The sequence below is a fragment of the Malaclemys terrapin genome, chromosome 1, assembly GCF_027887155.1.
Source record: "Malaclemys terrapin pileata isolate rMalTer1 chromosome 1, rMalTer1.hap1, whole genome shotgun sequence".
NCBI classification, from domain to species: domain Eukaryota; kingdom Metazoa; phylum Chordata; order Testudines; family Emydidae; genus Malaclemys; species Malaclemys terrapin.
This window is the reverse complement of record NC_071505.1, coordinates 332,996,272-333,016,397: the sequence shown is the minus strand read 5'-3', so window position 1 is coordinate 333,016,397 and position 20,126 is coordinate 332,996,272. Positions and strand designations below refer to the sequence as shown.

Genomic DNA, 20,126 nt, shown 5'->3' with positions numbered 1-20,126 from the left:
GTGTGCAATGTTCCCATTGCCCTCTATTTCAGAGGCTCCCTGGAACTCTCCTCAGTCTCCACTCCCTACCAGGGGTTCTGTATGCCCCCAATATCCACTTCCAGGGTCCCCAGTTTCCACCACCACCAGAGGTGCCTCACATGCCCCTCTTTCCCCATCCCCTATACTAGGGCCCCTCAACCCACACTGCCAGTTTTGGATGCCCTTCTCCCTGCATGTCAGGGTCCTATTTTCTACTCATCATACCAAGGGCTCTGTTCCTCACACTTCCCTCCTCTCTTCACAGCAGGGTCCCCCATTCTCCATGTCATGCCAGAGGCTTTGTTCCTCTCACATTTCTCTTCTCCGCACACTAGTGTCCCCAGTTCCCCACGGCATGCCAAACGTGGTGTACATTCTTCCTCCACCCTCCACCAAAGCACTTTTCTTCTCCCCAGATTGGAAAGGATGGGTGGCTGGTGCACTCTCTTCCCCAGCTAGAGCAGGCTTTAAGAAAACAGGATGTTAGGAAAGAAGAAGGAATACATTAAGCTTCTCTCTCCTCTCCCTCCGGCTGCTCCTGCTAGTGAGTAATTGCCCCAAGGATCCCATTAGGGAGAGCAATTATTTTTCTTGGATCATTCAGAGTGTCAACCTGTTACATTCTATTGGGAGGATGAGCGGGGGTATTGTTATGCTGCAAGGTGTGAATGGGCGCTATCAACAGATGATAGTGGCTCCAGGTGTCCCCCATTTTACCTTTGTCAATGATCCAATTGTCCCCCAAAATCAATAGGGTTCTGGCCATTGGTGCCTAGAACATTCCCTGAAATTTTGGAACTGATCAGTGCAGCAAGGAAAAGTTATTGCATTACACACAGACAGACAGACAGAGAAATGCCATTGAGTTGAGGGTAAGCCCTTGTAAGCTTGGCCAGTTATCATTACTTGATGTTTCTACTTTCTGTGATTCTATGAAGACTAAGTTATACGCCGCAAGCCTATTACTAAAAAGGTCACAGATTATTTCACCATTTCAGGTAAAGTCCAGCTCTTTTCTCTTTGACTTTTTAAATGTAATTGATCCAAAATAGACTTGAGTCAAAAATGTTTTTTAGTATAGTGATTTTTTTGTAATATGGCCGCTTGTCGACTAGGACCTGGAATAAGACCATTGGTTCCATGGAAGCCATTGAGTCTGATCCTGTTTCATCTGGAAGAAGTATGTCTCTGCATCCATGATAGCCGACTGCAATCATAGCAATAGGAAGAGTCAGACTGTGCTTAAATCCTCCGGCATGGGCAGTGACGTGTAACAGGAAAATCTTGTTTTGAAGAATGAGTAAGTAAGTATCCCATCCTGGAAAACAAGGGGAGGGACAGCACAGAGAAATGCTACCTTCAGTTACACCTGTGCCTTTAGTAAGGTGACCCACGTGTAAATAACAGCAGAATTTGAATCATCATGAGTCTTGGCAGAGAAGTAGGCCCAATAAGGGATCAGGTTTCTTGGAAGCTCTCACACTACTGAGATAATAAACAGTTTGCTTAATGCCTAGACAGACACAGGCTTCTACAAAAATAACCATGTTTCAACAGTGTCATAACCCATGGTTATGGCCCAAGCATGGGTTTTTCCTGTCTGTGTGGACAGGAAGAAAGTGTGTTATAACCATGTGAGGCAAATGAGAGTTAAAATACAGTCCTCTACCATGCTTACAACAGATTCTGTTCTAACAGGGTTAAAAGTTCTTAGAATACAGCGCACTCACAAACATGTTTCACCATCTCATATAGATATGGTTATTTCAGTAGTGTAGACAGGACCCTGAAATTAGCTCTCCCAGGAGTACATGCACTGACAGGAAGAATGTCTAACCAAGAGCCATAGTGTACCTTCCCACAGAAATGTCCATACGAGAATATCAGGTTCTCCTCATAGTTTCATTCTAAACTAATTGAAAGACAGTAAATTTAGGAGGTGTGGTTTGCCAATGCTACAGAATACTGGAGGTCTGTGGGAAAGAGAAGCTCCAGGCCTGCATTGGCTCCTCTCCTCCCGTTGGCCATAACCTGACCTCTTTCCCATTGGCCACCCACACCAGGCCTGTATAAAACTCTATTCTCCGAAAGGGCAAGGTGTAGACACAGAGACTAAGGGCATGGCTACACTGGAAACTTCAAAGCGCTGTCGCGGGAACGCTCCCCCGGCAGCGCTTTGAAGTGAGTATGGTCGCGCGTGAAAGAGCTCTCCCAGCGCTCCTGATAATCCACCTCCACGAGGGGATTAGCTCTGAGCGCTGGCAGCACGGCTCCCAGTGCTCGGAGCCTGTTTACACTAGCGCTTTAAAGCGCTCAGACTTTCTGCACTCAGGGGGGTGATTTTTCACTCCCCTGAGCCAGCAAGTTAGAGCGCTATAAAATGTAAGTGTAGACAAGCCCTAAGTTAAAGTTGCTCCTAGGAGCATTAACATTAGGCATAGATGTCTGCTTGGATATCCAAAGGTTCTGAAAGGCAGCATGACACGGAAAGTAGTTGCTCTTCAGCTATACATCATGAAATTACACAGAGCCCTGATTCCACAAAGCTCTGACTAGAGAGAGGTAAATAGCTGGGTCCCCCAAAGATCTCTACTTGGACCTGTGCTGTTCAGCATATTCATAAATGATCTGGAAAAGAGGGTGAACAGTAAAGTGGCAAAATTTGCAGACTACAAAAATACACAAAATAGTGAAGTCCAAAGCTGACTGCAAAGAATTACAAATGATCTCACAAAACTGGGTGACTGGGCCACAAAATATCAGCATTGATATTCATCTGCCAAGTGCAAAGTAATGCACATTGGAAAAAATAATCCCAACTACACATACAAAATAATGGGGTCTAAATTAGCTGTTACCATTCAAGAAGGAGATCTGGTAGATATCATGGATAGGTTTCTGAAAACATACACTCAATGTGCAGTGACAATCAAAAAAGCTAACAGACTTTTAGGAACCATTCAGAAAGGGATAGATAATAAAACAGAAAATATCATAATGCCACTATATAAATCCATAGTATGCCCATGCCTGGAATACTAGATGTAGTTCTGGTTGCCACATCTCAAAAAGATACATTAGAATTGGAAAAGGTATGGAGAAGGGCAACAGAAATTATATGGGGTAGGGAATAGCTTCCATATGAGGAGAAATTAAAAAGAATGGACTGTTCAGCTTAGAAAAGAGATGACTAAGGGGTTATATGATAGAGGTCTATACAATCATGAATATTATGGAGAAAGTAAAGTGAACAGGGAAGTGTGATTTACCCTTTCACATAACCAGAGATCACCTGATTAAATTAATAGGCATGCCTTAAAGGGCTAGCCAGCCTATGATAGATAGAAATAAGAAAAAGGTAATGACTAGAGATGATCAGAAAATGGAATTTCTGTTCCATGGGAAAGTTGAAATGTCAAATTTTCTAATTAAAGATTTTGTTTCAGTGTCAAATCTTTACATTTCAATATTAATGAAACAAAACATTTTTACATTATTGTAAAAATGTTTTGTTTCATTAATATTGAAATGTTACAATGTAAAATATTACATATAATGTATTATATAAAATAAGCATAATGTATTAATATATTTTAATATGGTGTCAAAGTAGAAATGAAAATGATCTAAAGAATTAAGCTGAAACAACATTTTTTTACCTTATCAACACTAAATGTTTCAACATTATAAAAATGAGTGGGAAAATGGAACCTTTTGACTATTTCCCTGCAAAATTTTTTACAAACTTAATACCTTTCAATTTTGACTCAGTAGCATACTCAACATTCAAAGGTCCCCCAAAGCACAAATTCAAAATGGGGTTCCATCTATGTAACTTTGAGATGCTTCCAATGTGGTCCTTTTTCCAATCCACCCAAAATATCTATTCATTCCCAATCTAACACCCTCTCCACTCCTGATGGCCCTTCCTCACATCTTGGAGGACAACTCTTTCCCTTGCAACAGCAATAGCTCATTCAAAGCCCCCTGGATTCCTGTGCCCCAAAGCACTGTTTTGAAGTTTGCAGTCTCATAGTTAGAAACTGAACTAAAAGCATCATCTATAAATACAGGATAGACTACTGTGGTGCCTATCTGTTCTGTCCTGTGCCCATCTAACCACTGGTGTTTTCCTCTAAGCCTTTAACCTCAATGTGAAGAGAAGAGCTGCCCAGGGAAAATGTGAATTATTTATGCCTTCTTGCTGAAAGCATGAGTGGTGTTAGTAGAGCCTCGTTTGATCGAATGGATTTGTACACACAGTTTCTGTAGCAACACAGATCCTTGCCCAGCAAAACGTCATCTGACTGGTTATAGGTAATGCAGAAAAGCCAAAAATATTTACATGCACAGCTGGGAGTTCCATAGAAGTCCCAAAGGGAAAAGTATGTTGGCTTGACCCCCTCCCCATCCTCTCAAGAGCCAAAAAAAAGTTAGCAAAGATGAATGATGGGCTGCTTTGGATTCAAGAAGGAAGATGTACAGTGAGGTATTACAGAGATCACTTTCAGACCATATTTTATTAAATATTTCTATTAACAGTCTGGATGACACTGCAAATAGCACAGTAATTAAACAAACAGATGGTGCTAAATTAAGAGATATAACTCATAGCAGTGAAGACAGAAATAATAAGAAGGGATGTTAAGTGTTCTGAGATTGGAGAAGAGAATATACTGACAATTCTGGACTGACAAGAGCATGGACAAGTGAATCCAACAGGTCTTTTCCCATCTGGGATTTTGTTAGCCTTCAACCTTGGGTCATGGCAATCTGTCTGCCTCTTCTTGTAAAGACGAATAATTCATAATCAGAAATCAGCAATTTCTTTGCAGTCTGAAGATTTAGTTTTTGGTATCTCTGATGTTTCCTACAGAATGTTAGTTTTCTTTTTAAAAATAAATATCTAATACATCTGCTTGCAAAGCTGAACTTCAGACTGTGAAGGAACCAATGCAGTGCTCTCACAGAACTAGTCAGCACACCGATTTTGGATCACTTTGCTACTTCCTAGTGTTGACACACTTGCTTGTCTACACTACATAGGACAGTCAGGAAAATTAATACAAACTAATTTTTAAATTGGATTAGTTAAACTACATTAAACTTCTATGTGGATGCTGTTATTCAGGGCCCTTTAGGCCTTAATTTGATTTAACAGTGAATTAAGATAAATCAAATTAAGGTCACTTTAATTCTGAATAATAACATCCACGCAGGGGTTTAATGAGGTTTAATTAATCCACTTTAAATTCACCACCCCCTCCTCCACGTGCAGATTCTGCCTTTGAGTACTAAAGGTTTCTAGGCAATGGCTACACTGGAGTGTTTACAACACCACAGCTGCACCGATGCAAACTCTCCAGTGTAGCCGCTCTAAGCTGATGGGAGAGAGCTCTCCCATTGACTTAATTAATCCACCCCCAATGAGCGGCGGTAGCTATGTCGGCGGGAGAAGCTGACATAGCGTTGTACACACCAGCGCTTAGTTCAGTGTAACTTATGTTGCTCAGAGGATGGCTTATTTATACCTCTGAGCAACATAAGTTATACAGACATACAGGGGGGAGGGGTAGCTCAGTGGTTTGAGCATTGGTCTGCTAAACCCAGGGTTGTGAGTTCAATCCTTGAGGGGGCCACTTAGGGATCTGGGGCAAAATCAGTACTTGGTCCTGCTAGTGAAGGCAGGGAGCTGGACTCGATGACCTTTCAAGGTCCCTTCCAGTTCTAGGAGATGGGATATCTCCATTAATAAGTGGTAGAATAGAGGTAGCCTCAGTGAACTTTAATGTAATACTGGCCTGGTCAACACTAGAAAATTAGGTTAGTTTAACTATGTTGGCCGGGTGAAAAATCCATAGAAAAATCCACACCCCTGAGCGCTATAGTTAAAATAACCTAAGTTCCCATGTAGAATTATTCCAATGACCTAGCTACCACCTCCTGGGGAGGTGGATTACCTATGCCAATGAGAGAAACCCTCCCCTCAGCGTCAGTGGCGTAGCCAGGTTCTAAGTGCAGGAGGAGCAAACATAAAAAAGGAGCCCCCCCTTGGCTCCTCCTGTGGCCACGCCCCCCTTTACTTCTACCTCCGGCCACTCCACGCCCCTTCCCCCCCCCCCATTGGCTGGCTCCTCCAGCTGCGCCGCGCGCCCCCCCCAGCTCCTCCGTCCACGCTGTGGCCATGCTGCGCCCCCCCTCGGAGGGGCTCAGTCCGGGGAGAGGGGGCCAGGCATGGCGTGGCCCGGCCCAGGAAGTTTTTAGGGTGCGGTTGGAGAAGCGGGGGGGAGAAGAGGCGAGAAAGTTTCCACCTCAGACTTGGAGGAAGCCATGACACCGCGCCGAGTGGCCGCCGCAGGAGGGGGAGGGGAGAGGCTTGCGGGAAGCTCCAGGCGGTGCAGGCTGCCCCCTGCCCTGAGGCCGGGCTGGAGGCTGCGGGCATGGGGAAGGGGTGGCGGGCGGGTGCTGCTCGCTTCTCCTGGGGGTTGGGGGCAGCGGAGCAGTGGGGAGGGCAGCAACTGGTGGGCGGGCAGATCCCCCCCTCTCTCCGGCAGCTTCCTGCTTCTCTCGGCCTGGGCCTGACCTATGGCGTGGCGGGGCTGGTGGCCGCGAGCCGCTGCCGGGAGATGCTGCTGCTGCCACATTCAGGGGCTGGGAGTGCTTGGCCGCCGAGCCCTGAGCCTCCGCAGGAGGCAGCTGCGGCGATGTTGGGGCCGTGCTGAGCGTGGGGCGTGATGGCCGAGGAGCTGGCCCCTTCGCTCCTCCGGCCGCGCCCGCCCCCCTCTCCCCCATGGCTCCTCCGGGCGTGCTGCCCCCCCTTGCCTGCAGGAGCCCAGCGCCGGCCCAGCAGGCGCCGCTTTTGAAAAATGTGCTGAGGGGAAGCAGCTACTTCCCCGTACCCCTCTAGCTGCTCAGCGTAGGTAGTGTCTATACTTAAGTACTACAGCCAAGGGCGGCAGAGCCTGCCCAAAAGTGTGTGTGTGGGGGAGCAGGGCCCATCACCCCTCCTCTTCTGGCCAAGGCCCCGTCCCCTGGCCAAGCTAGAAGCTGGAGCGGGCTGGGAGCCACGAACTCTCCACCTGCTTGGGGTGGGGTGGGGGGTCAAGAGCAGCCCCTGGCCCATCTCCCCGCCCCGCAGGCCCCCTGCCCAGGGCAGGTGGAGGGTCCACGACTCCCCACAGCTGCCTGCATGGCTTACTATGGCCGGGCTGCGGCCCCCTAATTGGAGCCGGGTCCAGGTAAGAGCCATGTGTGGCGCATAGGCAGCTGCAGACTCTCCTGCCCTGGGTGTGGGATGGGGGAGGGCCCTGGGCCGGGAGCTGCTCTTGACCCCTGAACCCCAGACAAGTGGAGGGTCCGCGGCGCGGTGCCTCACAGCTGCCCAGACTCCCCAGCCAGGCTCCAGCTGCCGGCCTGGCTGGGGGAAATGGGGTCTCGGGGGAAAGAGAAAGGGCGGGGGCGTGGCCTCTGCTGAAAATTGGATGGGCCAGGTTTGTTCACTTTCAAAAAGTGGGAGGGCCATGGCCCCCTGGCCCCTCTATTCCAGTGCCACTGACTACAGCAGCACAGCTGCAGTGGCACTGCTGTAGTGATTTAAGTGTAGACAAGCCCATTGTGTCAAATAGCACAGCAGCATGGTCTACTACAAGGATAAATTAATGTACAACACATTAGTGTACTTTCGAAAACACTCCCCCTTAGAGCGCATTACCCCCTCGTGTAGACAAGCCCTTTCATTAATTCAGATTAATTTTCCTGAGTGTCCCCAGGTACTTGTTTATAATTAGGGGTTGGGGAGGGATAGCTCATTGGTTTGAGCTTTGGCCTACTAAACCCAGCGTTATGAGTTCAATCTTTGAGAGGACCACTTAGGGATTGGGGGCAAAAATCAGTACTTGGTCCTGCTAGTGAAGGCAGGGGGCTGGACTTAATGACCTTTCAAGGTCCCTTCTAGGAGATAGGATATCTCCATTTATTATTTATATATTGGTTTAGCTTCCACTGATTTATCAAAATTAGTAGGGGTTTGCACTGATGTAATTAAATTGATTTAAAACAGCTCTGGAGACAAGTCCTTACTAACTTTGCAGACAATCAGAGGGTGTGAACTACCTTATTCATCTCAATGAACATCCTATTCATTATGTCAATTTAAATGTCTTTTATATAAAAGCAGAAACATTCAGTTAATGGATGGTCTATTCACAGTCACTTGAATAAGACTGCAAATTACAAAAGGTTGTAGACCTGTCATAGAGCTGGGGTCAGTGTTTATGGGATCCTCCAGCTACCAAAACCCTCAGTCAGGTCTCAGAAGCCCACAAATCAAACTCTGCTCAAAATGCTGAAACGCTACTATTCACCCACAAATTCACCAGCACTTCTCCCCATAAGCTCCTCTATTCCCCCGAATAAGCCTCCCATCCACACTAATCTTGCCTCCAGAGTTACATTTCCTCAGCAGCCCTAGAAAACTGGATGGGATTCCCGTCATCTCTGCTTTTTGCTTGGCTACAAGTTACATCAAAGGACCATGAGATACTTTCCCCCCAAAACCGATTAGACTGCCTCACAGTGCTCCTAGGTCCTGCTGATCTGATGGAGTCACAGACCAGGTCAAGAGGCAAAACCCATGTTTCTTGCATAGCAGTGCAGGGCACTAACCATAGTGCAGTGCACCGTACCGTTAGTCAGGCTTTTGAGTATTGAAATAACTGACACTGTCAACCCCAAATACAAACAGCTGTGATTATGAAAACAGTATTTACTCATTGCATACTCATTGTATGAATTTCATTCAAATTAAATCAGGTGCTTAGATCTAAAAGTGAGATAATTTAGTTATGTGAGTTTGTTGTTGCTTGAATTTAATGTAATCAGTTTCAAACGTATAGGGCCAGGTCAAGGGTCATCAGAGGCACAAAAGCTAAAAGGGAATAAATGTGAGGGAAGCTGCAAAGTGGCCCGGCTGGCAGGGGATATAGTCAGGCCACTAAGGAATGTGAGGCTTCAAGAGTCTTGATATGAGTTTAAAGCTTTCCCCCTTCTTGGTAGGAACTCCAAGGAAAAGCAGTGGGGGAAACACTATCTGCCTCCCTTAGGGAAAATTCCACTCCAGAGCACGGGGCTTAACTGGCATAGGGAGAGAGGTAATGAGCACCTCTCTGAACCAGTTTTTTTTAAATCTAGTTCATGCAGTAAAGTTTGTTACTTCTACATCACACTTCTTCAAATATGTCAAACACATTATTTATCTTCAATGATGTTTTAACACTTAACCAGTTAAGAGTTACCTGACTGAAAAACAAGAACAGGATTATTTCTGAATGCATACGGATCACCATTTATTCACTTGCCTATGTGCAAAACAGACCAAAATAATTTTACTAAACTTCCCAAGAAAATTAAACTCAGGCATAAAAGGTGAGAAATTTCAACCACAGTATGTAAACATTTCAGAAGCATCTAACGGCAGGTCTACACTACAGCCAGGATCAACGCTCTGAGATCGATTCACCAGCGGTTGATTTAGCGGGTCTAGTGAAGACCCACCAAACCGATAGCAGATTGCTCTCCAGTCGACCTCTGTACTCTACCCCCGACAAGAGTAAGGTAAGTCAATGGGAGAGTTTCTCCCGTTGACCCCCCACGGTGTAGACCCCACGGTAACTCGACCTAAGGTACGTCGACTCCAGTTACATGAATAATGTAGCTGGAGTTGCGTAGCTTAGGTTGACTTACCACGGTAGTGTAGACATAGCCTAAGATTAGGGACTTCTCATCCATAAGTATAGTAGTATTGCATGTGTGGTGCTGTAACATCTGTACCACTCATCAACACTTCTATAGCTATTCAAGTATTGGTGTATTCTCTGACATGGTATACACTGCAAAGCTAGGTTGACATAAACGGTCTTCCATTGTCCTAGGTATATATGTTTTTATACTTAAATTTGTTTCCTTCCAATGCACACTTCCTGTTATGGTGACACAGTAACATCATGTCCCTGAGCGGCATTGAGCCAAGGCTGATGTACTGAGGTCGACACAGCGTGAGTGCAGTCACTGCATTACCTATGTTGATCCTAACAGTCTTCCAGGAGCTGTTCCACAATGCCTGACACTGACTGCTTTGGTCATAATTGTGAACTCCACTGCCTAGGTATCATGGAGACTGGAAGGTGCCCCCCGCTCCCCTTTGAAACTTCACAGATTTTTGAAATACCTTTTCCTGATAGTCCAGCTTGGCAAGCACTCTTAGCAGATCTCCACTGTTGTGTGCAACTGCCCAGCCTTGGTCAAGACACGCTCTGACCTAGAGTAGACAGGAGATACTGGATCTCCTGTACCTGTGGGGAGAAGAAGCTATGCAGGCTCAATGCCACTTGGGTAGGTGGTAGCTTATGTCAACCTAACTTTATAGTGTACACTAGACCTGGGATACCTACCCATGGTGTACTGCACTTTGCATCAACACATGCACTCCTGGTGAGTACATGTAGCACCAACGCAAGCAACCAAGTATGCACGCACACAAACAATATACTAACTGGTGGCTGAATACCGATGTAACTTGCGTCGATCAAAGTTTGTAGTGTAGCTATGTCTTAGGTCTTATATCAACATAGCTATGAGTCAGTAAAACAATCACACTCCTAGCTGAAAAGTTATACCGCTCTAAGTTTTAAGGGTAGACCAGGCGTTAGTGTAGACGCAGCTCTGTATCGATAAAATAATGCTTTTGCCAATATAATTTATACTAGTTCCATAAATGAAATAGGCTATATTGGCAAAAGCAGTTTTTGCTAATATAACTGCATCTACACTAGAGCTTTTGTTGATATAAAATATTATAAAAAATCCATATAATTTATATAGGTGTAACGATATAACTAAAAAGTCACACCCCTAACCAACATTACTATATCGACAAAAGTATTAAATGGCCTATGGCCATGTCTACCCTACAGATTTCTGTAGGAATAGCTGTGTCGCGACAGGGTATGAAGAAGTGTGATCCCTGACCAACATAGTGTCCCATCCGAAGTCCCTAGTGTAGATGCAGTTATATTGGCAAAAGCATAGCTTGTTTCACTCAGGGTGGTGGAATAAGCTACACCAGTAAAAGTGCAATTTTGCCAGTATAAGCTGCATCCACACTAGGAGTGTTTTGTTGGTATAGTATTATTGCCCCTTTTGACCTTAGTGGCTAGTCAAAGTTTGGGGCCATAGAAATGTTCCAGTTGGAAGCAGAAATTGATGGAGTCTGGTATTTCCTTATGCACAATCTTGTTTATTTACAAGGAGTGTACAAAGTCTTGTGTCTCTGAAGGCAGGGGAGCCAAGAATAAAAAGGAAGTTTCTCAGCTTTTCCAGTCCCCCCCACCCCCCAAGCCTCGTTAACCAGCACCAGACCCAAAAGCTCTCTCAGGCCTGGTCTACATTAAAAAGTTAGGTTGACCCAGCTACATTGCTCAGGAGTGTGAAAAATCCACACCCACTGACTGCCGTAATTAAGTCAACCTAATCCCCAGTGTACACAGTGGTAAATCGACAAAAGAATTTTTCCAAAATCTAGTTACCGCCTTCTGGGGTGGATTACCTACATCGATGGGAGAACCCCCTCCCGTCAGCAAAGGTAGTGTCTACATTGGCGCAGCTGTGCCACTGTAGCATTTCAAGTGTAGACAAGCCCTCAGTCTCTGGCTTTTTCCAGGGTCACACCATGCTCACATGCTAGTGCTTGGCTTTCTTGCCTTTTTAACTCTCCCAGACAGTCTTGTGTGTGCCCAGTTTCTTTTTTGTGTGTTCTCTCACATACCCACACCCTCCTGGTCACAATACACAATTGAACCCTGAGTCTGCTCCTATGATGCTAGTTTCTGAGCCATCTCTATTAGGCTTTGTTTAGGTCCATGAGTGATGCAATCCCATGCTCTGCGTGTCCCTAGCCTCTGACTGCCAGAAGCTCGGAGTGGATGACAGGGGATTGATCACATAATAATTGACCTGTTCTGTTCATTCCCTTTGAAGAATCTGGCATTGGCCACTGCGGAAGACAGGATACTGGGCTAGCTGGACTATTCGTCTGACCCAGTATGGTCATTCTTATGTTTGTAACTGTCTCTTACAATTATCTTAAATGGAGGATTCGTTCACGCATCTGCCTGACCCTGAAGAAGGTTTAACTCAACCCATAACATGGTTTCACCCACCTCATTACAGTATAGTGCTCGCGTAGACACAGTGCAAGATATAGCTGTATGACTTTACTACTGTAGATCAAAACTATGTTCAAAATGAGAGGGGCAAGAGTTGTATGAAAATTGATTCCCTTATGGGCTGTTCTCGCAGTTTCTTTACAATCATTTACAGTGCTGTTATTACAGTAAAAGGCAATCTGGAAAAGAGAGATTGTTCAACTGAAACAGGGACAACTGCAGGGCATGTGCAGCACCTCTGGCCAGCCTGCGGGGCTGTTGGGAAGGTAGGAATGAGGATGGAAGAAGGAGTTGTGATTAGGGCCACATGGAAGCAGTGTAGGCGCCATCCCAACCTGCTTGAGCTATGAAAGAACAATAGGGCAGAGCAGGCTGTATAGTCTGTGTCTCCCTCATTACTGGCGACTGACACCACGCAGGATGTTGTTAGGATAACAGCGCGTCTAGCACACACTTGGCTGTCTTTATTGGTGTTATTTGCATGCCACCAGGCTTGAGGGTGGTTAAGTAGGCCTCAGACCAGCCCGAGTTGCTATGCCAACAGCTGAGCGAATGGACAAGCCAATAGGAAACTAGGTCTCGGATCGTACTCAGCGCTTGACGAGGCAGTTGAAGGAAACTAGGGGTGTAGGCGGAGCAGTTACGTGGAAGGAGCAATCATAATTTAGAACTTCGGGAAAAGGCGGGCTTACAAAGGAAAACCAATCAAAATGAAAACCAGTAAAGAGAGGCGGGATTAAAAACCACAACGAATCAGGAGGGAGCGAAGAAAGAAACCAACCAATTATAACTCAGAGCGCCGGACCCTGGTTTTAGTGCGAGGACCAATCAGGAGAAGAAGTAACCAATCACACGTAGTTACGGCGATAGGCAGCCAATCAGAAAAAGCGAGGACTAAGAGTGAGCCAACCAGAACACAGTAAGGGAACAAAAGGGGCTTCCCAAGCGCCCGCCCCCCCTCCCCTTAGAACAATTTCACATGACGCAACGGTTGGAGGAAGAAGAAGTTCGCGAGTCGCAGCCGCCGCCATTTTGTGTGTGCGAGACTGAGACGGCGGCGGCTGGGGAGGCGGCAGTAGTACCAGCGGCGGCGGCACCATCAGCAGCGGGAGCCCCGGCCCGGAGGATGCGGTAGAAGATCTCGAAGGCATCGGCGAGGGGCGGCATCGCTCGGCGGCGGCGGCAGCGGCGGGGGATCGCGGGGAGGGGGCTCTCGGTCGGTGGGTCGGGTCCTGGCGCGGGCCCCGGTCCGAGGAGGATGTCGGGCCCGGAGAGCAGCGCTGCCGGCGCCGAGGCCCGCGAGGACGCGTGCCGCGATTACCAGTCGTCGCTGGAGGACCTGACGTTCAACAGCAAGCCGCACATCAACATGCTGACCATCCTGGCCGAGGAGAACGTGCCCTTCGCCAAGGACATCGTCTCCCTGATCGAGGCGCAAATCGCCAAGGTTTTTATATTCCACCGACTACTACTCCTACCTATACTGCTGGGGGGACAGGCCGGGCAGGGGCGAGGCAGGCAGGTTGCGGGTGGGGGGGGGGATAGCGTGTGCGTGTGGAGGGGAGACAGGGAAACCCGGGGCGGGGGCTGGGGGGCGGGGGAGGGGGACTAGGCGAAGGCAGGAGGCGGGGATAGCAGGCATGGAGATGGGGGGGGGCGCTGGAGACAGGTGACTGCCCATGGGGGTCGGGGAGCAGGACAGGAGGAGGACTGGGGGGTTGAGGAAGGGACGGATCGGAGGAGACAGGACTCGAGGAGGGGCGTGGGGCGGGCGGCTTCGGGGAGTCTGGGGCGGGGGTCCGGGGCCAGCATCAGGGGGCGAAGGGCCCGGAGGAGGCAGGCGGGGAGCCACCATGCCAGACGCTGACAGGGAGCAAGACCCCCGGGGGCTCATTCTCTCCACACGAAGTCTAGGCCCCTTCCAGGCCGCGGAGGAGCAGCCCCACGACCCTAGCGTGCGGCCGAGCCGAGCCGGGGGGTAATCGTGACAGGGAACCTGACGTCCGGGGAGGGGTCGGGAGTCGCCCCCCGCAGCCGCCCCGAGCGGAGTATGGAGAATGGGAATGAAGGCCCGTGTAAATCCGAGGCACAACATGGCGGCCTGGCAGTGACTGGGCGGTAGGACCACCTCGCCCTGCAGCCGGGGTCCCCTGGCCGTGGGATGATACTCAGTGTCTCTGTTTTGACGCTTAAACCCATCAGTTCAGTCATTTGTAGTGTAATTATAATGACGTTCTGGGGCGGGGGGCAACAAAATGTAGCTTTTTTCCTGGGTAGTTTAAATAAAAATAGATCGGAATTTTGAAAAAACAAAGATTTCCCGTTTCTTGGATGCTAAATGCAGCTCCCTCATAGTTTGAAACCCAGGGCGATTCCCCCTTTTTCTTTTTGAGACACCGGGGGAGGGGGAGGAGGGAATCTGCCCTGATAAAGAAAAGTTTATTTAAGCAGAACAAGGGCGCACATCTGTTCTGTTTAGAGAAGTTTGTGTGGTGGTAATGGGGGTGTTTCCTTAGAGAAGTTTATTTTGGTGTGGGGAGTCTGTTCAGGCTATAGACTATCTGCTCTGACTAGAAGCTTAGTGTGGTGGGTGGGTGTAATCTAACTTGGTTAGAGAAGCTTATTGGTCAGGGCAGAGGAGAAGAAATGCAGCTTGTAGGATCCTAACATGGCGCCTGAGAGCACATGATACAAAGGGGAAAAAGGATGCTCCCTCAAAGCCCAACCCAGGCAGTTGCTGACATCAGTCAGCCATGGGCACATGGGGTTTTTACATTTTTTTTTAGCAGAGGATTTTAACTAGCCCTGAATTTAATTCCAGTAAAATAGCTCCTTTTCATCCCCACCCCAATCAACACAACACCCTCTTTCTCCCCTGTTCCTTCCACTATTAGGTGGTCTAGGGCTTTTGTATTGTGGCTTTAAATTGAGGTTTATCATAGGGAAAATTGTAAAATTTAGATGGGGAGGGAAAGGCCTCTAAAGTTATTTATATTTAATCTGTCTTTCAGTCAGAGCAGGATGGCTTCCTTCAGTGGGTTCTCCAGCCCCTTGTCCAGACTAGTTCTAAATGTCTTCAGGGGCTGGGCTTTGCCTTTTCTTTGGGGAGGTGATTTCACAATCTAATAGATTTCATCATTATATCTAATATGGGGGCAATGGATGTGCATATTAAATGATTTGTCATAAATACCAATGCTGTGAATTTTTTCATTTTTGGGTGGTTTTAGAGCCTCCCTGTTTTTTTAAACGTGTTTTAAATCCTGTATCTTTGGTTAGTTTTGCCTAGTTACTGTTAGTGACTCTGGTTATATAAGGCAAGTTTTTAGTTCTTCCTGGGAAATTGACCTCCTTTACTAAGCCACTTAAAAAAAAAAAAAAAGTGTTGCCTGGAGACAGTTTCTGTTCAGTGTAAAACTGAGTGGTTTGCTTTACATTTTAATAAATGGTTTTGAACTGTGTGACTGGTATTATAAAATTTGTAAATAAAAGTATGAAATATGTATTTGTCTTTTTATTTACCATTGTTTAGTGCAGAATCTGTTTCCAAAATCATTATTATTTACATGGTTATTTGTTAAGTGTTTAAAAGTGACATGATTGGAGGTTCAGATATCAAAATGAGTTTAAGGTTCATATCCTTCAGAAAACTAATAAAATAAAAAAAAAAAAAACCACAGAGACGGACATCTTCAGCAACAAATTTCATACATTTAATTGAAAGAGAACAGCAAGCATTCTCTGATGAAGGCCAAACCCCCCTATGCAAACAAGTTTATAGTTAGTATCCTTCAATGTTCTGGTTATTATGCTGAGCTCCCCGGGCTTTTGGGTAGTGTCTTGTGGTACCTTTCAGCTAGTAGAAAGAGTTCTGTGCTGTATTCTAACTGCATTGGCATCTGAAAACTAAAGTTCATGCCAAACTAGGATTCACTTTTGTGGTTAATGGAGTACTTGATAACTATATTGACCTAATAAACACTTCCGGAAATGAAGACTTAAAAATTCCAGCCTTATCTAAGCCCTGGTTCTTAAAATGTAATACCTGACTGAAGTATTCAGCGTTGGGTTTGCTATATAACTCTTCTAAATTACGAGTCAATGGTAAAACAGGCTGACTTCCTTACCAGATTGAAGTACTTCCACGTGCGATTACTTCACACCTGGTGTGTAATGCAAGTGACCGTTAAAACACTTTTTAAAATGACTTTGCTACTAGTTTAAATGGATCCAGAAGATCTCGGACTTTAAGCGTAGCTGAGTATATTGAGACTGTGTGCAAACACACTCAGTGATGAAATGGAAAAATGTATAGCTCCTACTGTATAAGTAGTTCTTGGGAATAAGGGCTGGTCAGACAGCTGTGTGTGTTTCACTGAAATCTGACTTTGATTATAATCTTCCTGTTTTCTTTTTAAACAATTAAAAAAGGTTTTGTAACAAGCCACCTTAAGAAGAAACCATCCCAGCCATTTTAATATCAAGCAGCATTGGACACAGTCTTTGGCTTACTAAGGCCAGAGGTGTATCTGTTTCACACAATATTGTATTAGCTCATATTTAAAGTTCAGATAGTGTTAAAATATGCACATTTTCAATACCCAGATTAGGGAGTGAACTGATGATGTAAGCCATATTGTGCATTTACCACAGTTAGTTTTTATGTTTTAACTGCACCTTCCTAATACATATTAAGACATGCCATCTACTAATTTAATTTTCCACTATGTATACAAATTAGCGTAGGCCGCTACCACATTGAATATTTACCTATGTTTAATAAGAAATTACCCCCTATTTGCCTCTTTGAGCAAGCTTCAGGTCATGGTAGTGGAATGGTTTGAAAATGTAAATAAAAATACATTTAAGAGTGAAAACACAACATAGTTTGGCTCTGATTTACCCATATACAAGACTTGTAGACCTATATTAATTTTGTCTGCGGTTTTCTTAAGCCACTCTAACGGGAAAGGTACTAAATATAAAACTGTAAAGCAAGAGCACTTCCACACGCTTGTCTGGACAATGGGTTTTGTGAAGTGAGGTGTCATTAATGATTTATGGACCCATTGGACAACCCAGTCTAAACTTAGCTATGAGTAAATATATACTGACTTTTATACCTGGACTTGTGGGATGGCAGATGGGAAAAGTTTTGTCAGTGGAAGTTCCTGTGGAAGAGGAGCACAGTTAACACAACATGTGCCTTTTATGTTGTCCTTTCAACAAGTCTGTGTACCTGCTGATGCTTTCTGGAAGTTTGCTGTGCCTTCTGCTTGTGAAAGCCAATGGTAGACATTACAATTAATTTTTGGGGGTTAGGCCAACAAGGCTTCATTTGCTTTGGAAGTTGCTGTACCAATCTCAACACCACCACACTAGTCCTACTGCACAAAGTCGGTACCAATCTTGTGTATGAACTTAAAAATAAAATTCCTGCTCCTTTGACAATGGAGAGCCCAGAGTTTGAAGACTACCTTCAGTGAAAATCTTGGTTTCCAGACAAGCTCATCCGTACTCCCATGACCAGCCTCATAGCTGAATTTTGTTTGGGTTTAGAACTTCTTGTTTTAGCTGCATGTTTTGCATACAGCTCGAAAAGCCGACTGAATAACTACAACTGCTATAGAAGGCTGAGACTCCTCATGTTCGTTTGGATTGCAGTGAAGTAACTTTAGTCTATTCCAAATGTAGGTTACAAAATGACTGTCGTATTCAACATATAATCTACATCTACAGAGTTAAATTTTTGGGTCCTTTCTGCTAGAAGTCTGAATTCCGTTAACATGAAATCTAGATAAACAGCTTTAAGTTGATACAAGTCATAATTATTAGAAGTTCCAGCACTAGCTAATAGTGGTTTCATGTTAATTTAAAATCTATCAAATGTACCTGAAACAGTTACATTCAAAACACTTAATAGTAGCACTGTCTGGTGTGCTAATTTTTTTTTTTTTTTTGCCCAAGTCATTTCATACACAAACTTAAAACAAATAACTAAACTGTTTGGGTTTTTGTTTGGTAGACACACAGCATGGTACTTGTTGATAATAAACTTTCCAAGTTCAGTATGTACAAAATAATCCTTTTATTTGTAGTGTCAGCCAGAAATAGAGACCTGTATTTTTGGGATTGGTTATCCTTTAATCTTAAAAACGTCAAATGTGTTTGTTATACTAAACTTCTCAGTTTCTTCTTATTACTTCAGGCTCCTTCTACAGAGAAGCTTCCTGTTATGTACCTTATGGATTCCATTGTCAAGAACGTTGGAAGAGAGTATCTTACTGCATTTACTAAAAACCTAGTTGCAACATTTATTTGTGTATTTGAAAAGGTACATATGCTTTCAGAAAAGTTCTGTAGTCTAATTAAAGTTGTCTCCTGTATAAATAAATATTTGCCTTTCAGTGTTGGGTTTTCTTGCATGGTGAAGTATAACAATGAATGTTTTTAAATTTGTCTTTCACTATACTGTTATGTATCATAAAAGAAAAGCTGTTAGAAGTACCTAAGATAGAGGTTATCAGCTCATGGTGATTATCAAGTGAAGTTTTGCTAAATGAACATACTTCTGTGGTATATCTCACTAGAGAAGTTCATATTAGCATTTTTTCTGTCATGTAATATAACATCTGGTAAGATCTATTGCTGTGGTACAAGTTGATTTGATTTTTTTTGTTTTGTCTTTTTAAAGATAGTGAATGCCCTTTATGCAAAGAAAGTACTTGGACAACATTATTCTCACTTTTTTTTTCTTTTTAAAGAGGGCGATTATTTTTGCCTTTTGTAGCTGAAGTTGACTTTATTGTTCATTTTAATTTTTTTGCACCTGGAGTGGCAAAAATGAGTGCTTAACTATGAAGAATGCAAGTCAGTGACACATTGACATTTTTTAGTGGCCTATGGTGAAAGGCTTTCTAAGAAAGTAAAACTACTATGTTACAAATGAGTGTTTTGTTTCAGTCAATGTTGTGACCAAGTTATGGGTCCAATGCTGCAAACTCTTTGTTCATGTTTGTCATCCTTAATCACGAGAAATAATTGGGACTATTCTCCCAAGGAAGAAAGGCAAACCTGAGTAAAGTTTTTGAAGAACTGGGTCTTAATGGATTTAAACTGAACTGGAAATTAGGTGGTTACCTTATGTAATTTTTGGCATATCAAGATAAAATAGCATCCCGTAAATTTAGCAGATAAAATTAAACAAACATTTTGGTGGATATTTAGCATTTTCTGTTCAGGTTTTACATCCCATTGAGGATCTCAATGTTTCTTTTAAGTGTTAATTTTTACTTTGTGTGTGAATAGTTGAATAGATTGCATTGATGAATGTAGACTATTTAAAGGAACATTTCCAAGTTCTGTAAAGTCTTGTGAGTTAAACCATGATGATAGGTCACCAGTAAATGTGCTGTCTATGCTTTTCCAGTGCAACAAAATCTAGATCTGTGGATTATAATTGACATTTCTGAGCTTCATAGGTTTACCATCCTTTACTTTGAACCACTCCCAACTATATTCTGTTTTAATGCTTATTTAATACCTAAATACTAAATGGATATCCCATTTAATAGTTAAATTTGCATAAAATGGATAGAAGCCAGTTGATACTGTCTTGGATTCCAGTGTTGACATTGTTATAAACCTTGCTTATTAGTAAGATGGTCACTAGCAAGAGAAGTCAGATTTTCAGTTCAGTCCTTGCAGCTATTTTTGCTGTGAATTTCAAACTACTGTTTTGAAGAAAAAATAGGTAGATCTTTCCTTTAAGGATTACAGAGTACACTATTGATGGGAATTCTTTGGAATGCTTCAATTTAGTTGAAACTTAAAACAACCTTCCAAATTATGTCTTGTATCAATTTTTCTTGAAAAATTTAGCAC

The 20,126-nt window shown here is 44.4% G+C and overlaps 1 protein-coding gene across 1 annotated transcript in view; it reads left to right on the top strand.

The window, feature by feature from the left end:
- The first annotated feature begins 11,325 nt into the window (after positions 1–11,325).
- The window catches only part of PCF11 (PCF11 cleavage and polyadenylation factor subunit), a 30,658-nt gene continuing 21,857 nt past the window's right edge, over positions 11,326–20,126 (top strand). Inside the window, exons 1-2 of the mRNA XM_054015758.1 lie at positions 11,326–13,689; positions 18,451–18,576. Coding sequence (XP_053871733.1) covers positions 13,501–13,689; positions 18,451–18,576 — 315 coding nt within the window. The 5' untranslated portion in view covers positions 11,326–13,500. The remainder of the gene's footprint in view (positions 13,690–18,450; positions 18,577–20,126) is intronic.